Genomic DNA, 25,453 nt, shown 5'->3' with positions numbered 1-25,453 from the left:
GAGTTCTAAACTTAATTTATATTTAGATATGATCTAAATATAATATAGATAAGATCTATGTTTGTTGAATTTTAGATTTCAGATTTACATACATGCATATTAGTTAATGTCATAAATCCTGTATGGTTATTTTAGATTTGATCTATGCATGCATTGTAGATAAATTATTTCATCTATGTATGTTCCGCTACAAAAATTTTAAAAATACATGCACAAAACTACCACACTTCTCTTCAGTAAACGTCTTCTCAAGGTTGGTGATATGATGTTTAGCAGATTTATTTTTAATGAGTATGTCATCTATGCAGACCTTCATTTTTCTTCCTTTCTGTTCCTTGATGACCTTGTTGATGAGCTGCTGATAGATTGTACCTATATTTTTTAGATCGAACGGCATAACCCTGTATCTGAAAAGATCATGGTTAGTAAAAGAAAGATGCTTTCTCCTCATCCTCGGGGGTCATACAAATTTAGTTGTAATCGAAGAATGCATTCATAAAAGATAGGAGTTGATGGCCCGAAGTTGCATCCACTGGTTGGTTAATTCGAAGTAAAGGGTAGCTATCTTTGGGACATGCTTTATTGAGATCGATGTAGTCGATGCATGCACGCCACTTTCTATTGGCCTTCTTAACTAGCACCATGTTGGCTAACCACTCAGGATAATAAACTTCTCGGATAAATTCAGCCTTTAAAAGTTGATCAATCTCTTCTTGTATGGCTCTCTGTCGCTCGAGGGTGAAGCTATGCTTCTTCTGTTTGACCGAATGATGCTTCAGATCTGCATTCAAGTGTTGAACTATGACCTCTGGATCAATGCCTGAACACATCCGCATCAGAAGCCGACCAGACGAACACATCAACGTTAGCTCGAAGAAATGAGGTGAGATGCTGATGGTCTTCTTCACATAAATGGGAGCCAATCTTAACAACTGTGTTTGGATTGACTTTGTGTACCAACATCGAGATGAGGTCTTCCATTGGCTGACCTTTTTGTTTAGTCAACTCATCTCAGACGTCAACTTCTTTCACTGGTTGATGCCCTTTAAGTGATTCTCTCCATAAAGTTGCCATATAGCACTCCCTTGCTAACTATTGGTTACCTCGGAGCTCATCGATCCTGGGGGGAGTTGGGAATTTCATCGTCAGATTGTAAGTTAAAATCATAGCTTGGAGGGAGTTCAACTCGGGCCGACCTAAAATAGCATTGTACACAGATAGACTCTTCACCATAAAGTAGTTCAGCTCAACAACAGTTTGTTTCGAAGCCCGTCCTGCTATTATGGTGAGAGAAATAGTTCCTTCCACGGGCGCTGTGCTGCCTAAGAACCCAATCAAAGGAGAGCTTTTCTTTGCCAGCCATCCAGAACTCAAATCCATTTGTACAAAAGTGTCGTAAAACAAGACATCTATCGTACTTCCATTATCAACTAAAACTAGGTGTACATCATAATTTGAGATATTCAAAGTCAGCACTATAGGATCATCGTGCGGATATTTTATTTCTTTTAGATCGGCTTCTAAAAAAATGATTTCATTGTCGATCTTTCTTTTCTTCGACTTTTTATCTTCACTTCGGCTCGACCAGGGGACGCATGGCCAAGCTGCCCCCCAGAGATGGTTTGAATCTCACATGCTATATGTCAGTCTCTCATGGGATCCTTTTGTCGTGAAGGGTCGCCGTGGGCTTCCTCTTGGATCCACTGATCATCAATATAACGCCGAAGCTGTCCTCATCAGATAAGCACCTCTATCTCTTCCTTAAACTGCCAACATTTCTCTATGTCATGACTATGGTTGTGATGGTATCTGCAATACTTTCTCAGATTTCTTGCTCGCGTCGGAGCAGTCATCTTTCTTGGCCTAGAGAGTTCTTGGCATTTTATCTCCATCAGTATTTGAGCCTAGAAAATGTTCAATAGAGTAAAGTAGTGAAACCTCTATGGAGGAGTTCTAGATCGGTGTTGCCTTGAAGGGGAGTCAGCTCGGTGTCCCTAAGGTGGAGTTCGAGATCGACAGGGTTTTTGTTCGATGCGCCAATATTGCACTCACCGATAGTCTTTCTTCTTATCTTGATCAATCTTTAGCTGTGATCCACCATCGAGGTTCTCCTTTTACTAGTTTCAGGCTTCCTCTGCTTAAGCATACTTTTCTGTTCGCTCCAACATTTTGATGAAATCCTTCGAATACTTTTTATTGAGCGAGAAGAGGATGTTATTTTGGAGAAGTTTGGCTTTAAGTACAGTCATTCCATAGACTAATCTAAGTTTCACACCTCCAAAGTCGTAGCATTGAAGTAGTTGATGTAATCTCAAAGTAGCTCGTTCTCCCACTGTTTGATGCTAACGAGTAAGTCTGAGTTACGGCACTGTTGGTGGCTACTGACGAAGTGTGCGATGAATAGCTAATTGAGCTGGTAAAAAGAGTCCATAATATTTGGTTGCAAGCTTGAATACCAGTGACAGGCGGTCTTTCTCAAAGTCGAAGGAAAAGCTTGGTAAAGGGTTGCATCAATTGCTCCATGTAGAAGCATGGGGGATTTAAAATTCTTCAGGTGATCTACCGGATCGGCAGTCCCATCATATGATTCCACTTGTAGCATTTTGAACTAAGGAGGTAGTGGTTCACTCATGATCTTCTAGGTGAACGAGGGATCAGTGTTGAAGCTGAGCTCTACATCTTGCTGCTGTGGTGCTTGCAATGCGTCAATCCATTGCTGCATCTCCTGGAGTCTCTTCTCCACCTCGTCCTTCAAGCAGGATGATGATGAGGATAGAAGTGACCCAATGTCGAATCTCTTCTTGAGAGTGGAGTGGGCAATCATTTGAGCTTCCGTCGAACGGAGTGGTCAGGTCGGCTGAGACGACTGGCATCCACCTTAGGGCTATGCAGAGGTTGGTCAGCCGACCTACCCCAAGCTGGCTGTGGGATCTCCGGAGTAGGCCAAGGCTCAATGTTCTACTGCATCCCTCTTATAACGCTGAGAGAGCTTGCACCTGCTGGACGAGACTATTATATTGATCTTGAGAAACTGCCAGTGATGCGGGTGGAGAATTTTTTTGGATCGACGTAGGTACTACTTCTTCGACAGGATGTTATTGGTTTGTCCTCCATTGGAGCAGCGAGATGCATTCGATGCACCTCTTAATGTCTTCATGGTGATTTTCAGCAAGCTCTCTCCTTCTCAGATTAGGACCTCAAAATTGGTTTGGGGGTGCCCTTCCTCTAGCATCAATGTTGTGTCCAGCTCCAACGCTTGAGGTCGAACAGACAAGATGACGATGTATGCTGGAGGCACCGTCTGAGCTTTGACTTCGAACCTGCAGAAAAGCCTTACTAGAGTGTTTTCCAATGAGGATCCTTTGATGCTTAAGTTAAGAGATGGAGAACAACAAGAAGAAGAGAGTAGGAGATGAGAACTTACTTTGGAGGTCTCCACATCCCTTTATTTTAAAGGGGGAGTTGGAGTCGTGCATGCCATAGAGTCCTAGCCAATTTTTGATTTTTGTATGCATATTAGATTGGCGATGAGTTTTTTCCTTTTGGGATGTGATATGATCGAAGACATTTTGCCTTATCGGGACTTTTTTCGAATTGGATAAGCGATGGAATCGATCAACAAAGGATACTACCCTTTTCAGGATCAGGTCAGCATGAGCTGACCTGATAGTAGCTCATTAGAGGCGGACATATAAAGTTCGATGGGGGTTTATGTATAGACCTCGACTAAAATCGGGGTCCGAGCTTCTCCTTCATGAGTTGATCTAGGGCACTCTCCATGTTTATACCTCGACAGTGAATACCTCGGCAGACCGAGGAAGGGATCCAGCCGAGGACGAGGTGAGGATGCACAACAACTATAATTGAATTGGGTCATGTCAAAAGGAAGAGAAAGTGAAAAAAAAAATTATTGGATGGAATTTGTGGAAAAAATCCTACCCTTTCCTCATATATGTAGGAATTATATAGGGCTGGACACCCTTTTTTTTTTTTGGAAATATATGGGTGAATATATTTTGGGTCATTTTCTTGTCATTACTCTGAATTCCAACTACCAGAGTTTCGTCATAGGAGAATAGAATATGGGTACCATAGCTATTTTTTCTCAAAAATAGAATGTAGAAAGACAAAAGATTGAATGAAAATAACATGTTTCTTAAAATTACAAATAGATAGCTATTTTTTCTCCAAAAGAATATAATAGATAGCTATTTTTTCTCCAAAAGAATATATTAGATAGATGGCATGGAAACACGGATCAATTCCACCCTGAAACCAGAAGGTTCAGACGGGTTCCGGATCCGTTTCAGAGACCCGAACCATTCGCAGTCCCTAAGCCCAGATCCGGGCCTCCCAAAACGGCGCTTATTTCCCTTCCGGGTTTTACTTTCATTCAACCGTCTTCTCCGTGCCCCATGGATCGCAAAAACCCTTCTCCTCAAGGTGGTCTATACCCTCATGTTTCTTATTTCTTTGTTTTTCTCTCGTTCTTGCTGTGTTGTAAAGCAAACGTCTCACCTTTTTACTTCTTCTCGTCTGTTCTTAAAAAGGAGAGACGGCTCGAGTGGTGGTGGAGTTTTTGGAGGTGGCCATAACTTCCATCGTATTCCTCAAAGGATTTTATCCCCCTGGTACCCAATTACGTCTCTCTTTGTGGTATTTCTCTTTGTTATTGTGCTTGTTTTCTGCTATTTTAATTATTTTTTTGATGGGACCAAGGGGCATTCGAGAGGAGGAGGTATATGAATGTGGTGGTCCACAAGGCACGACATCCCCAGCTATCCAACTACATCCACTCTGCAACCTCTGATCTCCTCCCATTCATCGAAAAGGTCCTTGCTTTATCGCCTTTTCGTTCATTAGTATTCTTAATTCCTCGCGGTCTTCTTTGAATTCTGAACTTTTAATGGTTTATGGATTGATTAACTCGCTGTTAGTAGGCTTGCATTTGTTAAAAGATCCTTCCTGTCTCACTTTATCGCTTTGGTGTTGTCAATTTCTCGTACTATTATCGGAACCTTTCTTGAATTGTCATTTTAAATAGTGTACTATGATATATGTTTTCAACTGTAGTAGTTACTGTTTTCATATTCATGAAGACCTTGTGTTTGGGTTGATGCCATAAGAAAGCCGTTATACTTGTAAGAAATGGAGTTTGGAACAAGAGATGCATCTCAGATTTAATTAGCATTATCCAATTTTTGAGTATTGAACATATGTAGGTGTTAAATTCTTATGAACTCTGTCATCCTCCTTTGCTTCTGCTGTACAATATAAAATAAAATGATTAAAATAACTGTATAATACTAGATCAAATGACAAGGCTGGCTCCATGATCAGATAAGCCCATGTCGTAAGTGGGAGATCATGTTGTTGATGGCTAACTTGCTGCTTAGAAAGCGAGTCTCAGACTTGATAAATAGAGTGAAGACCAAGGAATGTTCTATTTTGAGTCTCAGATAATTTCATAATGAGAATAAATCCAATCCACTGTACAAAGTAAGTTAGGGTAGCTGATTGGAGTTGTGAGCGCATAGACAGAGGTGGTTCTAAGTGGTAGTTGATTAGATTGTAAACAATATGATTTATGGTTGGTTCAGCTTGCTTCAGTCAATGTCTGAATGACAAATATGGTCTCACTGGGATGACAGTATCTTGAGTAGATACTCGACAGTAGGATCTTGGGATGAGTTCATGTGTATTTTACATGACAGGGGAGCTTTATGAGGAAAAACACTATAAGAAAATAACATATATAATAAATGACTTTTCTTTCCTTTCAAAGACTCTATGAAGGCCTGCTTGCAATACACATTAGAAGATTTTTGAGGTAAGAGGTGCAGAGGACCAACATGCAGAGAGTGGAAACCATGCGAAGGGTTACAACTTACAAATTTTGCTTGTACTGACATCAAAAAGTTTAAACATTAAAATGGTTGGAAGTTAGACCATAATAGCAAGCATGAACTTGAGGAAGTGCCATATCTCTATAGCTACCATTCTCTAACTTCCATGGTGGTATTTGTAATGGATGATCTCTCGAGAGATTTAGGCATTACTGTAAGTTGCTCTCTTTACTTATGACCCTGAATTTGAAAATGGCTCTAGCAGATTTGTTGAGACTTTGATGTGGATATCCTAGCATAGTGCTCTCTAAATATGTAATCCCTTGCATTGTATGATTTACTGTAGACCTATCCTTTGCAAGCATTTATCACACACAAGTAGGAACAACATAAGGAAAGGGAGAAGGATGAAAGGTAAGGTTTTAACAAGGGATAAAGATGTAGCTTTTAAGATTAACTAAGGATTATTGGATTATGTAAAAGATTAAGCATTTTACCTCAAATATGACTTTAGTTGTTGTCCATATTATTATAAGAAGCAAAACCAAAATATGCTGAGAAGTCTTAATATTATTGAAGTGGGGGCAACGCCCAAGTTAAACCTGCTATAGAAGCAAAGGGATATGAATGAGTTTTTGCCTCTTTCCTTTGTTGTTAGCTCTTTCACTTGTCTCCGGCCATCTACACTTGGTTCATCCCACTTTGACAACTAAAGCCAGGTCTGCTCTTCCCAAGTTAGCTCTAGTCTCTTCACCACCTAGGGCTGTATTATGTGCAAATTCTTGGGCTGTTTACATATGAAAGTGGTATGTTTTTTACGTTCAGAACTTCCATACTACCATAGGATGTTCTTGGGGAGATTCTGCTTTTAAACCCAAGGGGACAAGGCTGGAAGCATCCATGTATTTTTTGTATGTCATGAGCACTTCCTTTGGCAGTATGATACAGGTGCAGTTATCTTAATTAATGCATGGATAACAGCAATGATGGTTGAGACTTGAAAGAGGACTCAAAAATATGTGTGTGTGTGTGTGAGACAGAGAGAGAGAGAGAGAGAGAGAGAGAGAGAGAGAGAGAGAGGACTAGAAAAAAAAGAAGGGCCAGATCTCAATGCATTAGATTATAGAAATCAGATTCTTTTCAGTTTTTAGGCATTTATTCATATTTTAGTTTTTAATTAGAGATTGAGTCATTGCATCTCAGTCGTTAATACTGTGACACATTGTTTGCTCATATCATTCACTCTATAATACTGGAAATACTAATTGTGCCTTATCTGGGTAGTTTTGGGATTTCAAAACAAAGTTGAGTTAGAAAATTTCTATTTATTGAGTCCTTAATGGTGTATTAACAGTACATTTTGATGCCTGACTAGATGAAGTTTTAGAGAATAAATTGCTGTGGATGTTAATTCCCTAACAAAGGCATGGTTCTTACTGTGAGACCAGCCCCTTGGTGTGATTCCTTGGACCCTAGAGTAGGTCTTGTTCATTTTTTTTTTCCTTTCCTTTGATTCCTTTCTTTAATTCTTTGTCTTCTTATATTTCTTTGTTTCCAAATCTGATTCTGCTTTTCTTGTTTTCCTTCCAATTGCCAATCCTTAGCTACTTTGCTTGATGCTTAGCCAAATCTTAATCAAGAATTAATCTCTATTTCATAGATCTGTCAGTCATTAAATCGCTGTTTATGTAATTTTAGGTCGTGTTAGTTGGACAGTCATTCCAGCACCAAAAATCTGTATTGGATATGTATCAGACACGTCAATACTTATAGAGTTCTTTAGTTGCCACTTCAAAGTTTGGTGGAAAGTTAAACTCTTCCAACAACGAGTTTACCCTCCATCTTGATGGAGGAGTTAGTATCTGTTTCTTTTAGAGATTGGTTAAGGATGGAGGTATTGAAATAACTTTGCAAAAGTTATTTTTCTTATATCCTTAAGCGAATTGGGAAGTTTGAATGACAAATGTGTGTATTTGAAAGACCTTAACAAACAATATATTTTAATATTTTCTCTTGAATGTTTAAACAAGCAGGATTTAAAGGGTAAAAATACAATGTTTAGCTAAATTATATTCTAACCTATGTATCTCGTATCTCCCTTTTCCCTCATGCCAACACACTAGGATACCCATCCAAATGCAATTTTCATATCCCTGTCCATGCAACAATAATTTAAGGCAATAATTTACCACTTAAACACTGAACCTGAGGGTATATTTTGCTCAACCAAATCCCTGTTCTCTATGGAAAGAACCTTGATAGTTCACTTTCTATGAAAGTTCAGGCTAAACCTAAATGGACCAAAAATCATTAAATTTAGCCTAGATGCCTCCAAACAGTGCCCCTCCCCCTCCCAAATTCCGTAGTTTCATCTAGTTTAATTTTCTTTAAATTGTGACAACCAGGCACATTGTAAATTTTGCATTAAAACTCCAGTTTTCAGAGTTCATTTTCAATGAAAATTAGAAATTGACTTTTCCAGCAACCTATAAGTTATGTTCTATCCTGAACTCAAAATAGTTTCCTTTACATAGACCACACTTCACCATAGCATCTAGTCATTTGAAACTTCTTTTCCAAACCATTCTTCAATCTGGTTATTTTCAGATCCCTGATAACTAATGATTAACAAATGGCTAGTGCTTTTCCTTGTGTACACCCTATTTCGATAGGAACCTGATGAGTCAGTCCTCTATGGCAACAACCTAAGCAAACTCCAATTTCATCAACAGTTCAGCTGAAAGGAATCTACCTCATCCTAATCAGAAGGAGACATTCAAATTCATGGGGGGTAAGGTACTTGAATTCTTTCCATTTTTTTAAAAAAAAAAATCAATGCACAGGGAATCATTCTTTATATTTGTTATGCATTCATACAGCCTTGTAAAATCCACGATCATAAATGATGTAATAATATATGTACAAATAATGGAATCAAGTTATGAAAGTAAATAAGCTGAAATAATAAAGTAAAATAGATTGAAATCCATAGCAGCAAAAGAAAAGAATAATTCGGACTAGGATCTGTGGTATTTTAAACTATACAAAGGATAAATAAAGAGAAATCAAGATTTGGGGATAATTATGGATATCATAAGCTCCTTTGCAATGTCGACCAAGCTTTACAGCAGATCTTCAAAATAATCTCAACAAGACCACACCAGCGAAAGGATTAACTACATCACACTAGCAATCAACAGATCCACTAACATCATACCAGTGAATGGATTCTTGGCATCATACTAGAAACAAACAAAGAAACTTGTAAAGAACTCTCAAAACTTTTTATTCATCATGCAAACTTTGAGTAGATATGATTATTTGTAGATTCCTAGACACTATTTTCATGACTAAGAACTTATTAAGTCGATAAAGTTTTGCTAGAATAGGATTCTAAACAAAGCGGAAATTTAAACAATCTAAACCTAAAAGGTAGTTGTAGTTGTTTTAGGAGCATGATGCTATTTATTCTAGTATTGAACATGCAAGTTCACAATCTGACTCTACAAGCTATACCATAGGGCCTAAAACTCAAGAAGCTGATGGATTTGTTATAGTAATAGGCCCTTTATGTGGCTCTAGCTTAAGCTAAAGAGCTAGTTTTCTTTTTCTAGATCTCAATTATGAAAACAGTAACAATCAATCCTATATTCTTTGATTCAGGTATTGGATTTTTTTCACCCAAAATCTTGTGTTGATTCCAACTCCACTTTGATTTTTGGTTCTTGGAATATTATTTTGTTGAAAGGTTCTTGGAGTATTTGTAGCCCTTTCAATGAATCTAATTAGTGGAGCTTTGTTCCACTTCAGGAATAGCAACCACTTTGACAATATTAGTTGCAAGTTATTTGTTTGTAAGAAAGAAATAGGGAAAAATACAGTTAAATCTCCTATACTTTGCTGGACTAATACTTGGCCACCCTCTACTTTAAAAAGTCTCAAACGAGCCATAAAATTATCGGTTTGATACATAGTGACCCTTTCGTTCATCTTTGTGAACTAGGTGTGAACTGGATTTCAATAAAAGGCTTACTTGACCATCACGTAAGCATTTAAAATTTTCAAAATTCCTAAAATGCTTCTTCGCAATCCCTAACATCATAACATTCCCATCCAACATGTCATGATCTCCCCATTCCTCTCCCTCACCAATGATCATCCCCTTTTGCTCCCTAACAGCCCCTTGAAACCTAGCTCTACTACTTGGCCACGCTGATGAAGAGTCATTTCACCAGTGTTTGAGTCTTCTTCCTGTCCATTGCCCACTTCTGCTCTGTCATTGCCTCATCAACTTTGATTGATGTGATGCTAGTGCGGGAATTAGACAATGGGGCATCATGCTCAACCTCTCCTTGGCTTCTCACCCTACTTCCAACGGTGTCTCTCCATCCATCACAATGACCAACACTATCACCACCATTAACACCACCAAAAACATCGCACCTTGAGGACCCTCACTCCAGCTTTGTCTCAGAGAACAGTAGTGCCTCTAGCACTTCTACTCGTATCTGAGGTCCTTCAAATAGTTTTCAGCCATCCCATGCCCCGCCCTAGGCAATGCCCAAGCTGGGCCATCAATGCTACTCCATACATCTCTAGCAACCTTAACCCCAATTCCCACTTTAGCCCACTTTCTACCATAGCTGCCACCACCACCACGGTCATGATGATGATGGTGGTTGTTGTGACTAGGGTGGTGTCTGTGGTGGTGATTGTGGTGGGAGTGCTGCCATTCCATCCTTAGTGCCTCCAAGTTAGGCACCTCAACAATGATGCCAAGAGGACCTCTTCTCTTACTCCCCTGCTCTTGTAGGTATTGCCATTGAGGAGGAAGGGAACAAGAGCATGACGTCGCACTTCCAGGAGCTGGGTCTCAATGAGGTGATAGGCATTGTCATGGAGATAAGGATCTTGATGCCAATGGAGAACTAGTGCATTAGGCTGCCAATGGTGGTCGAGGGGAAGAGCATGGTGTTGGTTTCTCACACTAGGTTTGGAAAGACATTGGTTTGTATGCTGCTGATTGTTCAGATTTTTCTGACATGTTTCTTGTTGATTATGTCTTCTTTTATTCACGGATATAGAGGTTCAGAAGAAATTACATGCACGAGTTTCTTAGCTTCAAACTGCATTGATGCGTCTAATCAAAGATTAATTTTTCTATGGTTTAATCAAATTATGAGTCTAAGCTAAGCAACACATTTCTTGGCTCTATTTTTCGTTACAATTGTATATTTTGATATTGGACTCCGTAGGAACTTATGGCTTGAGTTCTTGATAGATTTTTTATGGATTTGTTTGGTAAAAGGTCTGTTGGATTTTGTGAGGACTTTTCAATAGGAATTTATGCTAGAATTGAAGGGGATGGCAAGGAGAGGTGGTGGAGACCGAGTGGGCATTAATGGTGGTGGGAGGTAGGGGCAAAGAGTGGTGGGATGGCCAATGGCAGCGATGGAGACTTAGAGAGTTAAGAAGGGGGTGTCATGTCTCATCAAAATGTGGGCTTGCGGTGGCAAAGCTATGAGCAAGAGCGAGGACAATGATTTGGGAGCGAGAAGGGTAAAGATGATACTACTGTGGGGCATTTTGGTCATTGGAACATAGTTGAGGATAGCGTTAGTGGAGAGATGGATGGAGGACAAGTTTGGAACAAAAGGATAACTTCATGGGCTGGTTTGAGACGTTGTGAAGTAGAGGGAGCCCAAGTATGACTTGGGCAAAGTACATGAGGTGTAATTGTAATTTTTTCTATAAATTTATTGCAAACTTTCCAATGTCCATCCAAGTAAATCTTAGAAGCATGAAGGAAAATCATTCAACCTTGATGGTGAGGTACAATCACATGATCCCTACCCTATAGTATAGTCTGCACATTGATCCATTTTTTATTGATAGGGCTTTAACAATGTTAAATTGGATTGGAATGTGGCATGATTCATATTGAGATCCATCAAGAAATTCATTTGAGCCTAGTCCATTTAAATTCAAGTCAAGTTGGGCTGAGTTAATTCTCCCAGTTCATTGGGATTTTCTTCCAATTGGTTTGGTTTGTGAATAACCCAAGCCCAATTCCTAATAAAAGGATTTGTATCAGGTTGCTTCACATGGAATACTAATATTAACAATAAATTTAAAGTAATTGTTTGCAATGAAAGAAGCTTCGTAGTGACTCCAGAATACAAGCTCAAACACAAATTCACAGCTATAAGCAAAGATTGTGGAACCATCGCGAACCACCCAGTTTGGGCTGTACTGAGCTATGCCGGTTGGTAGATTAGGATAGTTCTGGCAATTGAAAGGAGAAATCAGCGGACGGGGAGAGGGATAAGGAAAGAGAGGAAGAGAGAGAGGGAGAGGGAGAGAGGGCCATAGGAGGACCACTGATCTTGTGGGAGGGCTGCGGAAGCCATTGGAGAGCTGTGGACCGCTGGAGGAGGGACTCCATCCTCCTATTTGAAACAGGGGTCATCCACTTCAGCTTATTTTTTATTTGCAAAGTTTAAGTGAAGTTGGCAAACCCGTAGCCGACTTCACCTTTTTTTGTTTAATTTTGCATAGAAGTTAGAAACCCATTTCCAACTTTACTTAAATTTTGCAAAATAAGGAAAGAAACAAGGGCGGACGATAAGGCGAAGCCTCTCCTCCAGCCCTCTGGTGGCTTTCGTGACCCCCTAGTGACCTTCGCACCCTTCTAACAACTTCCCGTAGCCCTCTCTTCTTGCCCCTCTCCCTCCCTTCACCATTTCTCTCCCTTCCTCTCTCTCTCTCTCCCTCCTCCCCACCCTCTCTGCTGTGTCAGTTTAGGTCCACCATTGAACAACATGGGATATATCGAACCATGCTGCTGGCTGACTGGTCCAGGCCCTAATATTGGCACAGCAAACCTTGGTTATAAATGTACTACTAATACCTTGCCAAACTTTTAATTCAGCTGTATTTTGTATAGATCTTAAAATTGTGTCTCCTATCTTATCTCATGCATAATTGAAAAAAATAACTTGATAATTCATTTCTACTAAATTAAATATTTACAATGGTGTTAAGGGACATGGAGTTCAAAATATGACAAAGGATCAAGCTTGAAACATTGCAACACCATAAAAAGTAGCCCCAGGAAACTTAGTACCTCAAAAAGTTTGTGATAATGACCATTTGTTTTTTTTCTTAAAGCATCCATGATTCCAACATGCAATAACAAATAACATCAAGTGAATATTTACTTATCTAAATTTAGGTACAGAACACAAACAATGAATGATTTTCAATCGCTTGTTCTCAGCATTATGGAAAAGGAAGACAAAGCTGCTCAAGATTTTTGTGATACTGGAGACCTTGATCTTGTGGTCCCCCTTCACAGGCAGAACATTTGTCTAGTCAGAGCATCATGATTCATCATCTCTTGTGGAGCTAGATAAATTCTTGTTTTCTGCTAATTGGCTACTATTTTTACTCTGTCCCAAATGATTGCCTTACCTAACTTTGCCTCTAATCATGTTCTTATTTGCTTCAACTGGACTCCATCACCCACTAGAAAATTACCTTTTCAATTTGAACTCTTTTCTAGCTGTAATTTTAGGGCCTTGCAGACTTGGTTCAAGACTGGTGTCATGGACTAATTATTGATGGCAACACAGCAAGCTGTCTTGTCAAAAAACTCAACCATATTAGATATAGTTTAATGTAGTGGAGGAAAGACAATGTAGGTGGCCTCCTTGTGAGGAAAAAGGAACTTTTGGAATAAGTGGATCTACTTAACCAGAAGGATGAGTCATCTGGTTTAACTGCATCTGAATTAATTGGGAGAATTAACTCAAGGAGGAGTTGGAATCTTTTGCTCATGTGGAAGGGGAATATTGGAATAACTAGATAGATGGTGAGAGGAACAGTAGATATGTCAGTAATTGGCTAGCGTGAGGCCTCAAAAGAATTTGATTCTCTCTCTTGAGTCCACCACCAGCATCTTGATCAGTATTGCTATTCTAGCTGCGAGACCTTTGTTGACTTGTCAAACAAATGTCTTCCTTAGACTGCTTTCATTGACTGGGAACTTTCTGTATCGTCTCATGACCTTGATAATTTAGGGGAAGCCTTCTCTAGAAAAGAAACCAAAGCACCAATTTTCAAGCTTTGAGGTGAAATTGTGCTGAGGCCTGACAACTTCCTTGTTGCCTTCTTTCAAGTCTTCTGGATGTGGTTAAAAGTGGGCTCTTGGAAATCTTTCATGATCTTCATGTTGGCTGGCTTGATCTTGAGTGGTTGAACTACTCCATTGCTCTTATTCCTGAACATGAGAGGACAAATAGAGTGACTTGTTTTTGGCCTGAACCTACTTAGTGGCATGTTCAAAAATTTTCATGGAAGTTCTTGTCAACAAGCTAATGCCTTTTTTGGATTCATTGGTTTGTGATCAGCAAGGATGATGTATCTTGCATAGCTTTGTGTGTGCCCATGTGACTAATCACCACTGCAAGAAAAACAAGGGGGGATCTTTATAAACTTGACTTCACAAAGGCTTTCAACAGAGTTAGTTAATTGGTCCCTTCTTGAAGAACTTTTAACTGTGAGGTGTTTTGGGTGTTAAGTGGAGATCATAAAAAAAATCCTATCTGATTGAGCATAGTTTGTAGTGCTGGCAAACCAATCAGGTGGTTTACATCTCACAAAGACTTCAAGCCAAGTGATCCATTACCCCTCATCCTTTGGTTTCTACTTACTGATGTTCTTGGAGGATTATCAACCAAGCTGCTAATGATCATTTAATCCCTGATCTAGGCTGGACTTAAAGGAGGAAAGAGCTAAACTCCTCCAATCTGCAAATGATATACTTCTATTTTGTGAAGTTGATCATTCCTAAATTTCCATTATTAAACTCTTCCTCTACTCACCTGAATTAGCTTCAGGTTTAAATAACTTTGATAAAAGTGCTCTTATTACTTTGGTTCAGAAGAGAGAAAAACAATGGGCCATCATTCATAATTTTCAACTTGATAGCTTTTGCCTCATTGGCTTTACGTGTCAACAAGCTTAAGAAAGCAGATCGGCCTCCCCCTACTATAAGGGATATCAGGCTTGATGTTTGGAAAGCAAAATAAGCGTCTGCTAGAGGTTGTCTAGCCTTTATTGATTATGTTCTCTTGACTTTACCTCAACACCTAATGTTCACCTTCTCTCCATTGAATTGGGTGATCAAGAGAAGAAGTTAAATTGGAAGTTTCTTGAAAATGTGGTTCCAAGTCTGGGTGGGGTTGTGCTATTTGGTCAGTTAGAGGACATGCTACTTGTCTAAAGAGGAAAGTGGCAATGATGAGGCACCATCTCTAACATTTATGCTTCTTAGCATGGAAAGGAGTGGTTAAAAAGGGAAAGTAGCTTGCTTATGTAAACCTTAGCAATAGTAAACTTCCTCAATATTTGAGAGTTAAGGGAAGAGGTGAAATCCCTTTAGAAGATTTTTTCCCAAACTGTTCAAGATGAACTATAATCCTAAAGTGTTTGACTATTTCTTAATGCTCCAAATCTAAGAACTCTTTTAATTGGGGGACCAAATTTCAAAGAAGCATCTTTAGCCAAAATTGAGTACTTTTGCCTTAGCGACATTGAGAATGCTAGGCCCAATGATTTTGAAGTTGAGCCTCTGTAAGATGAGAACTGCCTGATTCTTTCTTATAAATCTGATTAGAATTCCTAATTCTTGCTGGCGTCTAATGTGGGATCAAAAAGATATGGCAGGTGCTAGTTCCCTCAAGGTAAAATTTTTCTTCCAGCTGTAACAACAAGGTTCTCTCCAAGGAAAATCTCAGCAAAAGGAATTGAACTACACCAAATAGCTCTTTACTTCACCCTTGAGGCCCTGAAACAATTGACTACTTATTAGATGCCCTTTCTTTAGAAGTATATGAAAACACATTAAGATAAAATGGAAATTAGATGATGCACTTTTCACGCAAGATGCTCTGGGATCTTTGGAAATCCAAAAAAAATCAGCTTGATCCATGGATGAATAGCTTTTTTGTTAGTGAGAAAATACATTTGGAAAGAGAGGAATAACAATTTCTCAGCAAGGATTCCACCAATGAGGGGGAGTTCCTCATGCGAGTACCTAGAAAATTTTTTAATTCAACCAAGCTTGCCTCTGCCAAAATCACCTCCTCCCAGTATTGTCCTCCTTTTGATCCCATTTTCCTGTTCTTTTTCTTCTCTTCCCCTATTTGTTCTTTTTCTTTCATTGTTTTAGCTAGTTATTTTATTCCTTGTTCTGTTCAATTATCTTTTTGGTATCTTATTCGAGGGTCCATTTTTATCTTTCTTTTCATTCACTTAATGAAAAGCCCATGCTGGTGTGCTCCTCTCTTTCTTTCTCTCTTAAAAAGAAAAAAGGAATTGTAATGCATCGTAACTTCATGCTTACCACCACATACTTTGTTTACCACAAACCAAGAATCTAAGATGTTATCTAGCTCCACTCTTCCCTCCTATTAATTAAACAACCATCTGAACATTTTTCTGTACTTAAAAAAAGAAGAAGATAACCATTAAAACTTGTAAGCAGCTAGTAACTTCTTGAATCTATCAATAGTTAATTAATATTTTGTTATTGGAGGTGTTTAATTGGGACTTGCTGCATACTCACACTAGATATTGATTCTTGGATGGTGCAATCTGAAATCCTTGACCTCGATAATTATAGTGGAGGTGTGTCTCCCTCTCTCTCTCTCAAAAAAAAAAAAAAAAAAGAAAATGTTGTTGGTGGGTGCTAGTTGGGAGTCTTGAAACCAATAATAGGTGCATCCTAATGCGTCCATGGTCAATGGCCTCAAATTAGACAAAATTATCTAATAACTCATCTAAAGAATTCCGTACTGGTCCGAACCGGCCGGTACACTCGTACTGAGCCGGACTGGTGGGGAACCAGGATGGTTCGGCTGGGGAAACCAGTGTACCGAAGGAGGGAGAGGAAAAGAGAGGCAAAGTGAGAGAGAGAGAGGAGGAGAGGGAGGGAAAGTCCTTGCCGTCGGAGGTCGATGATGGCCCACTACGGCCATCGGAGGGCTTCAGCGGCCCGATTATCACCTAATAGGGCTTTTACAAGAGTGAGAAAGAGAGAGAGAGAGAGCTCAGAGAGGGTGGGGAGCGACATATCGAAGGATGTGCAGTCGGTGGAGGGGCCATCGGTGTTTGCCGAATAGCCATCGTGGCCATCGAGCGATGGAAACCGCACGGATGAAGCAGCGGCTGTGGAACAGGGGCGACAGTTCCCGTTGATCATCCTTTTTAAAAATGAAGATGAATAGTGAGGCCGGCAATCGATTTGTCAGCTTCACTTTAGAATTTTTTTAAAAAAAAAGGTCAAAACAGTGGAGCAGGCAATTGTTTTGCTGGCTTTACTTAAATAAAACTGACAAATCAAGTCTGCAAACTGATTGTCGGCTTCAAATATTTTGGATTTTTTAAAAAAATGGACGTGAAACCGGGGCATCGTCTCTGTTTCATGCCTGCGGCACCACACGCGCGGAGTGCGCCGTTCGGTGGCCACGACGGTCAGCTGGAGGCTGTCCGACGGCGTCTCCTATGAGTTCCCCTCCCTCTTTTTCTTTCTTCCCCCCTCTCTATTTCTCTCTTTCTCTTTTTCTCCTCCCGATTCACTTTCTTTGCCTTCATTGGTTTGCGCTGGTCCGATATAGTATGGGGTCGTACCATACCGTGCCGTCGGCTGGCCGGAACGGCCACCGGTACTGGTACAACAAACCTTGAACTCATCATTAATGAGAATATAGATTTGGTGCGATTGCCCTTCCTCTCTCTCTCTCGGCCTCTCTCTTTCTCTCCCTCCCTCTCCTCTCTTTCTTTTCCTCTCTTTTCTTCTCCCTCTCACCTTGCCTCTCCAACTTCCCTTTGTTGGTATGCCGCGAGTCGGCATTGCACGGTATGTTACCTTATTGTACCGTTAGGCAACTAGTATGGGTCCCAGTTTTAGTTTTGCCGACCTTACTTGCGTGAACTTTATTTCCAAAAGAACAAGACAAATTTGTTTATCTACATCATATGCCTATTCCATAAAAAAAGTTAAGATGTATCATATAAGATACTCTTTAAATATAACTAAAAGTGTACTATATTATAGGATTTTCTTTTCGTACCTTCTCCTCCAAATAAAGTTCTAGTTCACATTTTGATCACTCATTCATCTCAGTATCTTGAAGAAATCCTTTATATCCCTATAGTAAGTGCTTGACACCGAAGTTAGTGCTACAAGAAGATCTTTTTCTCAGCATTTTCTAGATAAGCTAGCAATTCCGGTCTATGTAAGTATTGACGACAAACTAGCATATGCACTATACAACTTCTCAAGGCTGCAACAAGTCGTCCGAATTTTTTCTGCTGAAAGATGCAATTCAATTAACATTTTGAATGCAATACTTTAAGTTCATCTTGTTTGGTGGATCAAGAACTGAGCAGATGCATAAATGGACTAGCCTCCCCCTAATACTTTTGAAATTTGTCAAGTATGTGACCAATTATTCTATTTATGAACTCATTTCAAATATTTAGCTTATTAAATAAAGGAATTAATGAGTGTATATCTTCCGCATGTTTAAAAAAAAATAATCTGCAATTATGCCCTTCATTTTCTTGGGATTCATGTTAATAGGGGCTATAGTTTTACGCATGCTGCACCTACTGCAATCATGCTCCTTTATTTGGGCTTCGAACTGGCTATGTACAAAACATAGGCAGAGTTAGTTATGCCCTTTATATAGGAGAAAAATGCATTGCAACACTTAAAAATTTTCAAAAAAGGATGAAAAAACCATTGCCCTTCCCCAATCTTCTAGGTGAAGAAAAGCATCCTTAATATCAAAAATTTCTTAATATTTGGTATGTTGAATTCCATTATAGTCAACATGCCCAACATTAACATTTTTTTCCCTCAAGTTTCATGTGCTTCTCAATGTCTTTAAGGTTTTTTCAAACAACTTTGTGATTCATTCAAATATTTCATTCTTCTTATACTTTTTGAGCATCCAAACCATCTCAGACCATCAAATTGAGTACATGTGCATGATGGCATGCATGAAAATCCACACTACCAAGTGGAAGTTCAGCTCTCAATTATTTTGAAATAAAAATACAACTATATCATTTTTTGGTACAATGCAACTATATTGTTTGATGAAACATTCTCTAACATAATCACAATCAAGTCTCACTATATATTCTAGTTTGCTAAACATGCTCCACTAACATCACTAATAATTAGCTTAGTTTGAGAAGGAACCATTCAAAATTCATGATTTTCGCCTGTCTCCTAGAAACAAATAATGAACCACACAGTGGTACAAATAGCCCAATGTTCCATTAAAGGTTCATAAATTCACTGGGTCATCCTTTTTTTTTCATTTTTCCTCATAAAGGGGCATTTTAGTATTCATGAATTTTTTTTTTTTTTAAATCTCCTAATCACAGATAAGATAATGTATGTTGCTACAAGGATGACCTGATGTTCTGTTAAAGGTTCATAGGCTACCATAATATGGACACATCTATGAAGCTTTTCTACCATAATATTGACACATCTGTGAAACCTTACTTGTAGACCATCCAATTTTTTGCCCTTTTTTTTTTCTCATAAAAGGCCATAGCAAGGATTTTATGCTAGTGGGCATGTGAACTACCATCCTATAGGTATTACATCATGTCAGCACACATGCTGAATTAAAAAGCTAAAAATTGACTTGTTACTCTTTTATTTTTTATAAAGAGAATTAATAGGTGCGTTGCGAACCACGTCAGGATTGAAAACTAGCCCTCCACTATATGTACTCACTAGCACAGTTTAGCATGGTCTGGAAGACTGGAACTTGAAAACTTGAGCCATATTGCCATAACATGTGTCCTAATTATGGTCCTTTAGAAGAACTTAAATTTTGGCCTGAGGCTTTATAGAAAAATATGGAAAAATGAGATCTTCAACCATCTTGAAAGAAAATTTTGGCAATACTATCACCTCTATGAGGTCCTCGCCATGCAAGTACAAAGAGGATGACCTAGTTCCATTTGGAACACAAGTGAACAAACCTTTTTGCCTTGCTCGCAAAAAGCCATATCAGCATTATTCTTTTCATTGAGGATAAATGTTCAATCACCATGTACCTGTCTTTTAGAGACTTAAACACTTTAACAAGCATTAGAATTAGGGTTTGCTATCTCAATACTGAACCCCATATCAGTACCATCCTATTACAGTGTTGGTATGTAGTTCGGTACGAGATGGCAAGGCATATTGAGTGTATAATGGTGTGTGATTGTATACCGATTTAGAATGGTATGTCCAATATTGTATGATATTGACCAGTATGGTGAACCTTGATCAAAATTATTTACAACCATCACTAACTTTTTGAGGAGATGAACTATTGATTGTTGACATGATAATGAACATGCTACATGATAAGATTAAGACAAAAAGAAATCAAGAAACAAATCATAGAACATTTAAAATTCAAGGTCTAATAATAACTGAGTGCAAGAAAATGATCTCTATTTCTAACCATATGCAATACATGGCCTGGTATTTACACTAGTGCTGTACAAATTTGTGACCAAGCATTACCTTTTTTTTTTTTTTTTTTTTGAGGAAAAAACCAACATTACTTTTGATATAGTACTTTAAAGTTATTAGGTGGTTCCTATGGCTTGGTAAGCATTAAGGATTTTTTTTCCTAAGAATGTTTTAAGTATTCGATCATTCAATTAATTGATCCAACTAAATGCTCTAACCGAAAAAGGAAAATACAGAAACAGACTCAAACAGAATCAACTAACAGATCTTAGTGATGATACAGAAAGAAAAACAATATAATCAAAGATACATGCCTATCTAATAGTAAAATTTCAACCCAGAAAAAGAAATTAATGCAAGACAATCAGGGTTCTTATCCCAGTCTTTAGTGTATACTTCCCAGCTTTTGAGGTGGTTGCTGCTTTTGTCACTTACACAGGTGGAGGTCCTTTGTGCTACCACAATATTTTATCATCTGTTAAAGATAATAGATGCTTTGTTTTATATTCTTGCTTGCTTGGTAGCACTCTACAGCTAAATATATTTTGAAATTGATGGAGTCATATGAAAGATAGATTTGGAAAAGGTCCTTGATGGAATGAACCATTACTTGTTCAACCAATTGCTTGTTGAGAAATCCTTGGTTTTACGTGGAGATCATGGTTATCTTTCATGCTTAGACATACTTGCTTTTCTTTGTAATAATGGTTAAACTTGATACGTTTAGTGTCACACACTCACACTTCTTCCTACTTTTTTAACGTTATAAAGGATGCTTTTATTAGGTTGACATTTTAAGAATAGGACAAGAGTGGACAAAAGGTGCTACAAATTTGTTTATGAGCCTAGGATATCTCACTTGAAGTATGCCAAGAATATTCTCATTTTTGTTCAAGGATCATGAAATAAAAAAAAAAGGGCATATTTTGTTAGATGCTTTGAAGTTATGCCAAATGAGAAGCACGGTATAGATGATCACTGGCTAGGTCATAATTCACAAAGAGTTAGACTTTGTCTTGACCAAAGGATTTAATTGGGCACCATTTTCACTTTGTGCCTTGGGCCACAATAGGTAGTATGTCCTTATCCATTTTCAGTGAGACCTAGCGATTGAAATATTAGTGGGGAGTCCTCATCCGTTGGAAGATAAGATACTCATCTTCTATGGAAGGCCCACACCTATTTGACCTATATACTACATGCCCTCATTTTTCCTGAATCTGTGGTAGTGGCAAAAAGAAATAAAGATCTAATTAATTTCTTGCAAATATAATTAATTTAACCATATTTCAGTTACTGAGTGACATTTGATGCTTAATCAATAATTTCCCAGTCCTTGCTGGTTTGCTTTGCCACTTTGGTGAAGAAAAAGAACTTAGGGAGGGTGATTACCAATCGGTGAAGAGGAGACGTGTGGATCTATATCCAGGAAAATAATATTCAGCCATTTGGAGAGATATCAAAGTGCAAAATGGAATACCAGTGGATTTAAAGTCAACGCAATAGGTTTAGGTTCTGGAATGACCTTTATATTAATGATCAGAGACTTGGGAAGTGTTTCAAAAATGCAGAACAAGGCCCTCATTTAAGAATATCCAAGGTTATATTAATTTTATATAGAATGTCACATTTAGGACAGAGCCCTAATGGAGAAGTTTGAGGATATCCATATTTCTAGTTGTAGAGGATGTGAACGTTGTGGCTCCATCATATGGAGAGTTCGCTTCCATAAGGCTTTCTTTAAGCAGCATCTTGGTGATCAAATAAAAAGTGACATGAATTTGGCTGGAGGTCTTTGCATGGAACTACTAATCGAAAAGGTAATGCTCAAATATTCTAGGCTCCACTAATCCTTTCCAGTGGGGGAAGGAAGAAGACATAGCGAATCATGCATCCTTTGACAGATGGCATTGACGCGGTGGTTCCATTTCCTACATCTTATAGCATATTATGAATGTTAATATATCTAGATTGGTACTAAATGCCCCAATTTGAAATATGATCTCTAGGGTAGTGTTCTAGGAGCTTCTCAAAACACAGGAATTGGCAGGTTTCCAGATACCAACCTTGTTGGATCATCATAGGCATAAACTCTGCATTATAATAGGAATTTATCTTAGCTATCGGGTTTTATGCAATCTGTGGCAACAAAAGGCATCTGTGAAACCTAAAGCTAAATCTTTTTAACAGCTCCTTTGGTAATAGAGTGTGCAACCTATCTTGGTGGGGTTGTGATAAATGATTGTGCCCTTATCTGCTCAAACAGCTTGAAAGCAAAGCAGAAGCTCATATATTTGCTGAAATTTTTATGCATCTCTGAGTCATGTTGAAATGAGACAGCACTGGAAGGTCATTTCAAAGCATGGTATTAATCAGGCGGAATGAGAGTAATACTGTAGGGAGCTGCTAGGGCTTGATAAAATTGTGGATGTTGCAAGAGCAATGTAGTTCCTGGTGGTATATGTAATAATGGTGCAACATAATCTTGTGACAGAAGCTGTGTGGGATATTCTTAGTTTTGCTTATCATCCACCGCCAATATGCCTTTTCTGTAACAAGAACTATCATGTTACAAGTATCTAATTTTCATGTGTTTCATATTAAAAATCTGAGTTATTTATGATATGAACATGAATCTTTTTCTAAAAAATAAAAATTCCTATTCTAGTGAGAAGTGCATTATTGGCTGATATGACCCTTAAGAAAGGTTTTTAGTGTGAGACACTCTTCCACTTTATATCTCCAATTTCTATCATCTTCCTTGCATTAGACCAGTAGATATCTGATTGAATGTTGAAAAGCATAAATCAATCCCCTCAATACAATCTTGTACTCACAAAATAAAGTAATCATGTTCTCCCTCATTGACATTATTGTCATCTATATGACTCTTTCATGACATTGACACTCTTGCACTCATTTTATTGCATTACCTAGATTGGAATCAGGTCAGTCCTTTGCATTGAGTATATTGCATCTATATAATCCAGCTAGCTTGCTTTCAGGCACTAGCTGCCATTTACCTTTACATAGGTGGCTGTCGTGTCAAGTCAGACAGAGAGGGAGGAAGAGGGAGAGGAAAGGAGGGAGAGACCTTGTCATTTGATGGTAGGAAGAGGGAGAGGGAGAGAAAGGGAGGGATGGAAAGGGGAAGAGAGGGAAGGAGAGGGAGAGGAAGGAAGGCATACGTCGTTGGCGGCATGTCTTTTGGCATTATCGTCGTGGAGGGGAATGGGTGCAGTATTCAAATAAAAAAAAAAGTAAGCCCAAGGTGCAAGGAGGCTGGGGCAATTTATATACCGAACCGTTTAATTGAACCATGCCGGAAGCCCATGCTGGAAGCCGACCGGTCCGGTTTGGAATGCCCTGAACTGGCCAATTCAGCGTGGTTCAAAATACCATGCAACCAGATGTTTTCGGCACCCATATGGGAGATGAACTGAGGAACATTATGGGAATAAACTCAGGAAATTCATAGAAACTATTAGGGAAGCAAAAGGACAGAAGATTACTTGGATGAGAAATGGGAAGAATTATGAACTCAGTCACTTATCGGTTGTGATTAGAAAAAATGGGTCTCAAGAGAGCAGTAGTATGAATTCTACTACTTGGTGGGGAGTTGGACTAGAATCTTTGATGGTGAAAATAAACTTCTCACTTACTGTCAGATTAAAAAAAATCATGCCAATAAGCCTGCCTTTTTTTTTTTAAATTTATTTTTTATGACAGGGTTTGGTAGAGAGAGTGACAGTAATCTTCTATGACAAAGAACATGTCCCAGTTGAGAGATTCGTGTTCAAACTCAATTTGAACCAGTCATACAGTTCCAAGGTGGAGGAGAACAGTCTTGAATTTGCCCTAAGAGCTTTCCTGATCAAGCTTACAGTTGCCAAGCCTGTCACAAAGCCCCTTCCTTCTGGTATTTGATAAATATCAACTATTTCTACTTGCCTCATCTTACAGGACAGAATGTGTTTGAGGTATTGAATGGAGAATGCTTGTGCAATGTAATATAGGTAGCAGCTGGGAGATCACTGCCTACTTCCGTGCCCTCGCTCAGGACGACAGCAAGGAAGCGCGGCTCTGGATTCCAACAGATACAAAGCAGTGGCTGCAGCCCCCACACATAACCCCAATCAAGTCGATGAGTAGTGAGCCTTTGAAGGTGCAGCTCTACCTGGAACATCCCAGCCCTTCTGAACCAAAGGTTCAGACGGGATAGTTTTATGATTAGAATCAATACAGACAGGTTACCTCTGCCTTCACTTCTGTAAATTGTTGTAGACAAGAGTAAGTCCCAGAACAGAATTTATTTGCTAGCTACCTTCATTATGTGATTTATATATGTTACCACCGAGCACTTGCTCGGAAGGGGTGGGGTTTAGCCACCAAGACAAGGAAACATTGAGTTCCATGACATGATCAGCTATCGTGTTTGCCTCTCTCAAGACATGATCGTCTCACGCCTCAGAACTTGCATGAAATGTTTGACAATCTTTAAAAATTGAAGTTATCTTCCAAGGACTCTCGTTACCCTGTTAAAAGATTGTGACCAGGAGGGCTGAGTGGGAACTCTACTCTCTTGGGAACGCGATGCCTCTTGATTGGCATAGGCTTCAGCATGTATCGCAGCTTTCCCTTGATTGTTCGTCTTTGATGGCTAAAGGATCTTTTAGGTGATTTGGATGTGTCTGGATCCTAAATGCATGGCCACGTAAGGTTGCCATTTGTATTCCTAATTCACCACTATGCCGGCCCTCTCCTTGCACTCTGGCTCCACCTATTCTAACTGTATCCGTCTGCCACACGAGGTTGCCTTTTATGCTCGTCAAGGCATCGACTCTCCTCGCCTTCTCCATCGAGACATCAATAAAGGGAGTGCAATAGGCATGTTTCTAAGAGAGTGGATCATGTTCCTTGGGATGAATATAGATAATTAAGTGGCAGATGCCATCGTAAGCTCGTTTACGATTGCAAGTTTGTTGTTTCTATGGTTGCTAGCTTTCCAGCTATATCCACATTAATGGCTCCAAGAGCTCCACCTTAG

The 25,453-nt window shown here is 39.0% G+C and overlaps 1 protein-coding gene across 1 annotated transcript; it reads left to right on the top strand.

Annotated features, from left to right (window-relative positions):
• The first annotated feature begins 4,298 nt into the window (after positions 1-4,298).
• On the top strand, positions 4,299-24,808 carry LOC105035065 (DNA polymerase zeta processivity subunit). Its single transcript, XM_010910463.4, has 5 exons — positions 4,299-4,443; positions 4,551-4,631; positions 4,720-4,832; positions 24,136-24,325; positions 24,423-24,808. The coding sequence occupies exons 1-5, from the start codon at positions 4,416-4,418 to the stop codon at positions 24,626-24,628; spliced, it is 618 nt and encodes a 205-aa protein (XP_010908765.2). The 5' UTR covers positions 4,299-4,415; the 3' UTR covers positions 24,629-24,808.
• Positions 24,809-25,453: the final 645 nt, after the last annotated feature.

Source organism: Elaeis guineensis, unplaced genomic scaffold, assembly GCF_000442705.2.
Source record: "Elaeis guineensis isolate ETL-2024a unplaced genomic scaffold, EG11 Super_Scaffold_1000033, whole genome shotgun sequence".
NCBI lineage: Eukaryota > Viridiplantae > Streptophyta > Magnoliopsida > Arecales > Arecaceae > Elaeis > Elaeis guineensis.
The sequence above is the reverse complement of the archived record's forward strand: the minus strand, read 5'-3'. Positions and strand labels throughout refer to the sequence as shown.

What these genes read in the sequence shown, in the direction of transcription:
- LOC105035065 (XM_010910463.4), top strand. Translation starts at nt 4,416, where the DNA reads ATGGATCGCAAAAACCCTTCTCCTCAAG. An exon ending in CAAAAACCCTTCTCCTCAAG is followed by an intron (nt 4,444 to 4,550) that starts GTGGTCTATACC and finishes GTTCTTAAAAAG; the next exon opens with GAGAGACGGCTCGAGTGGTG. An exon ending in TCCTCCCATTCATCGAAAAG is followed by an intron (nt 4,833 to 24,135) that starts GTCCTTGCTTTA and finishes TTTTTATGACAG; the next exon opens with GGTTTGGTAGAGAGAGTGAC.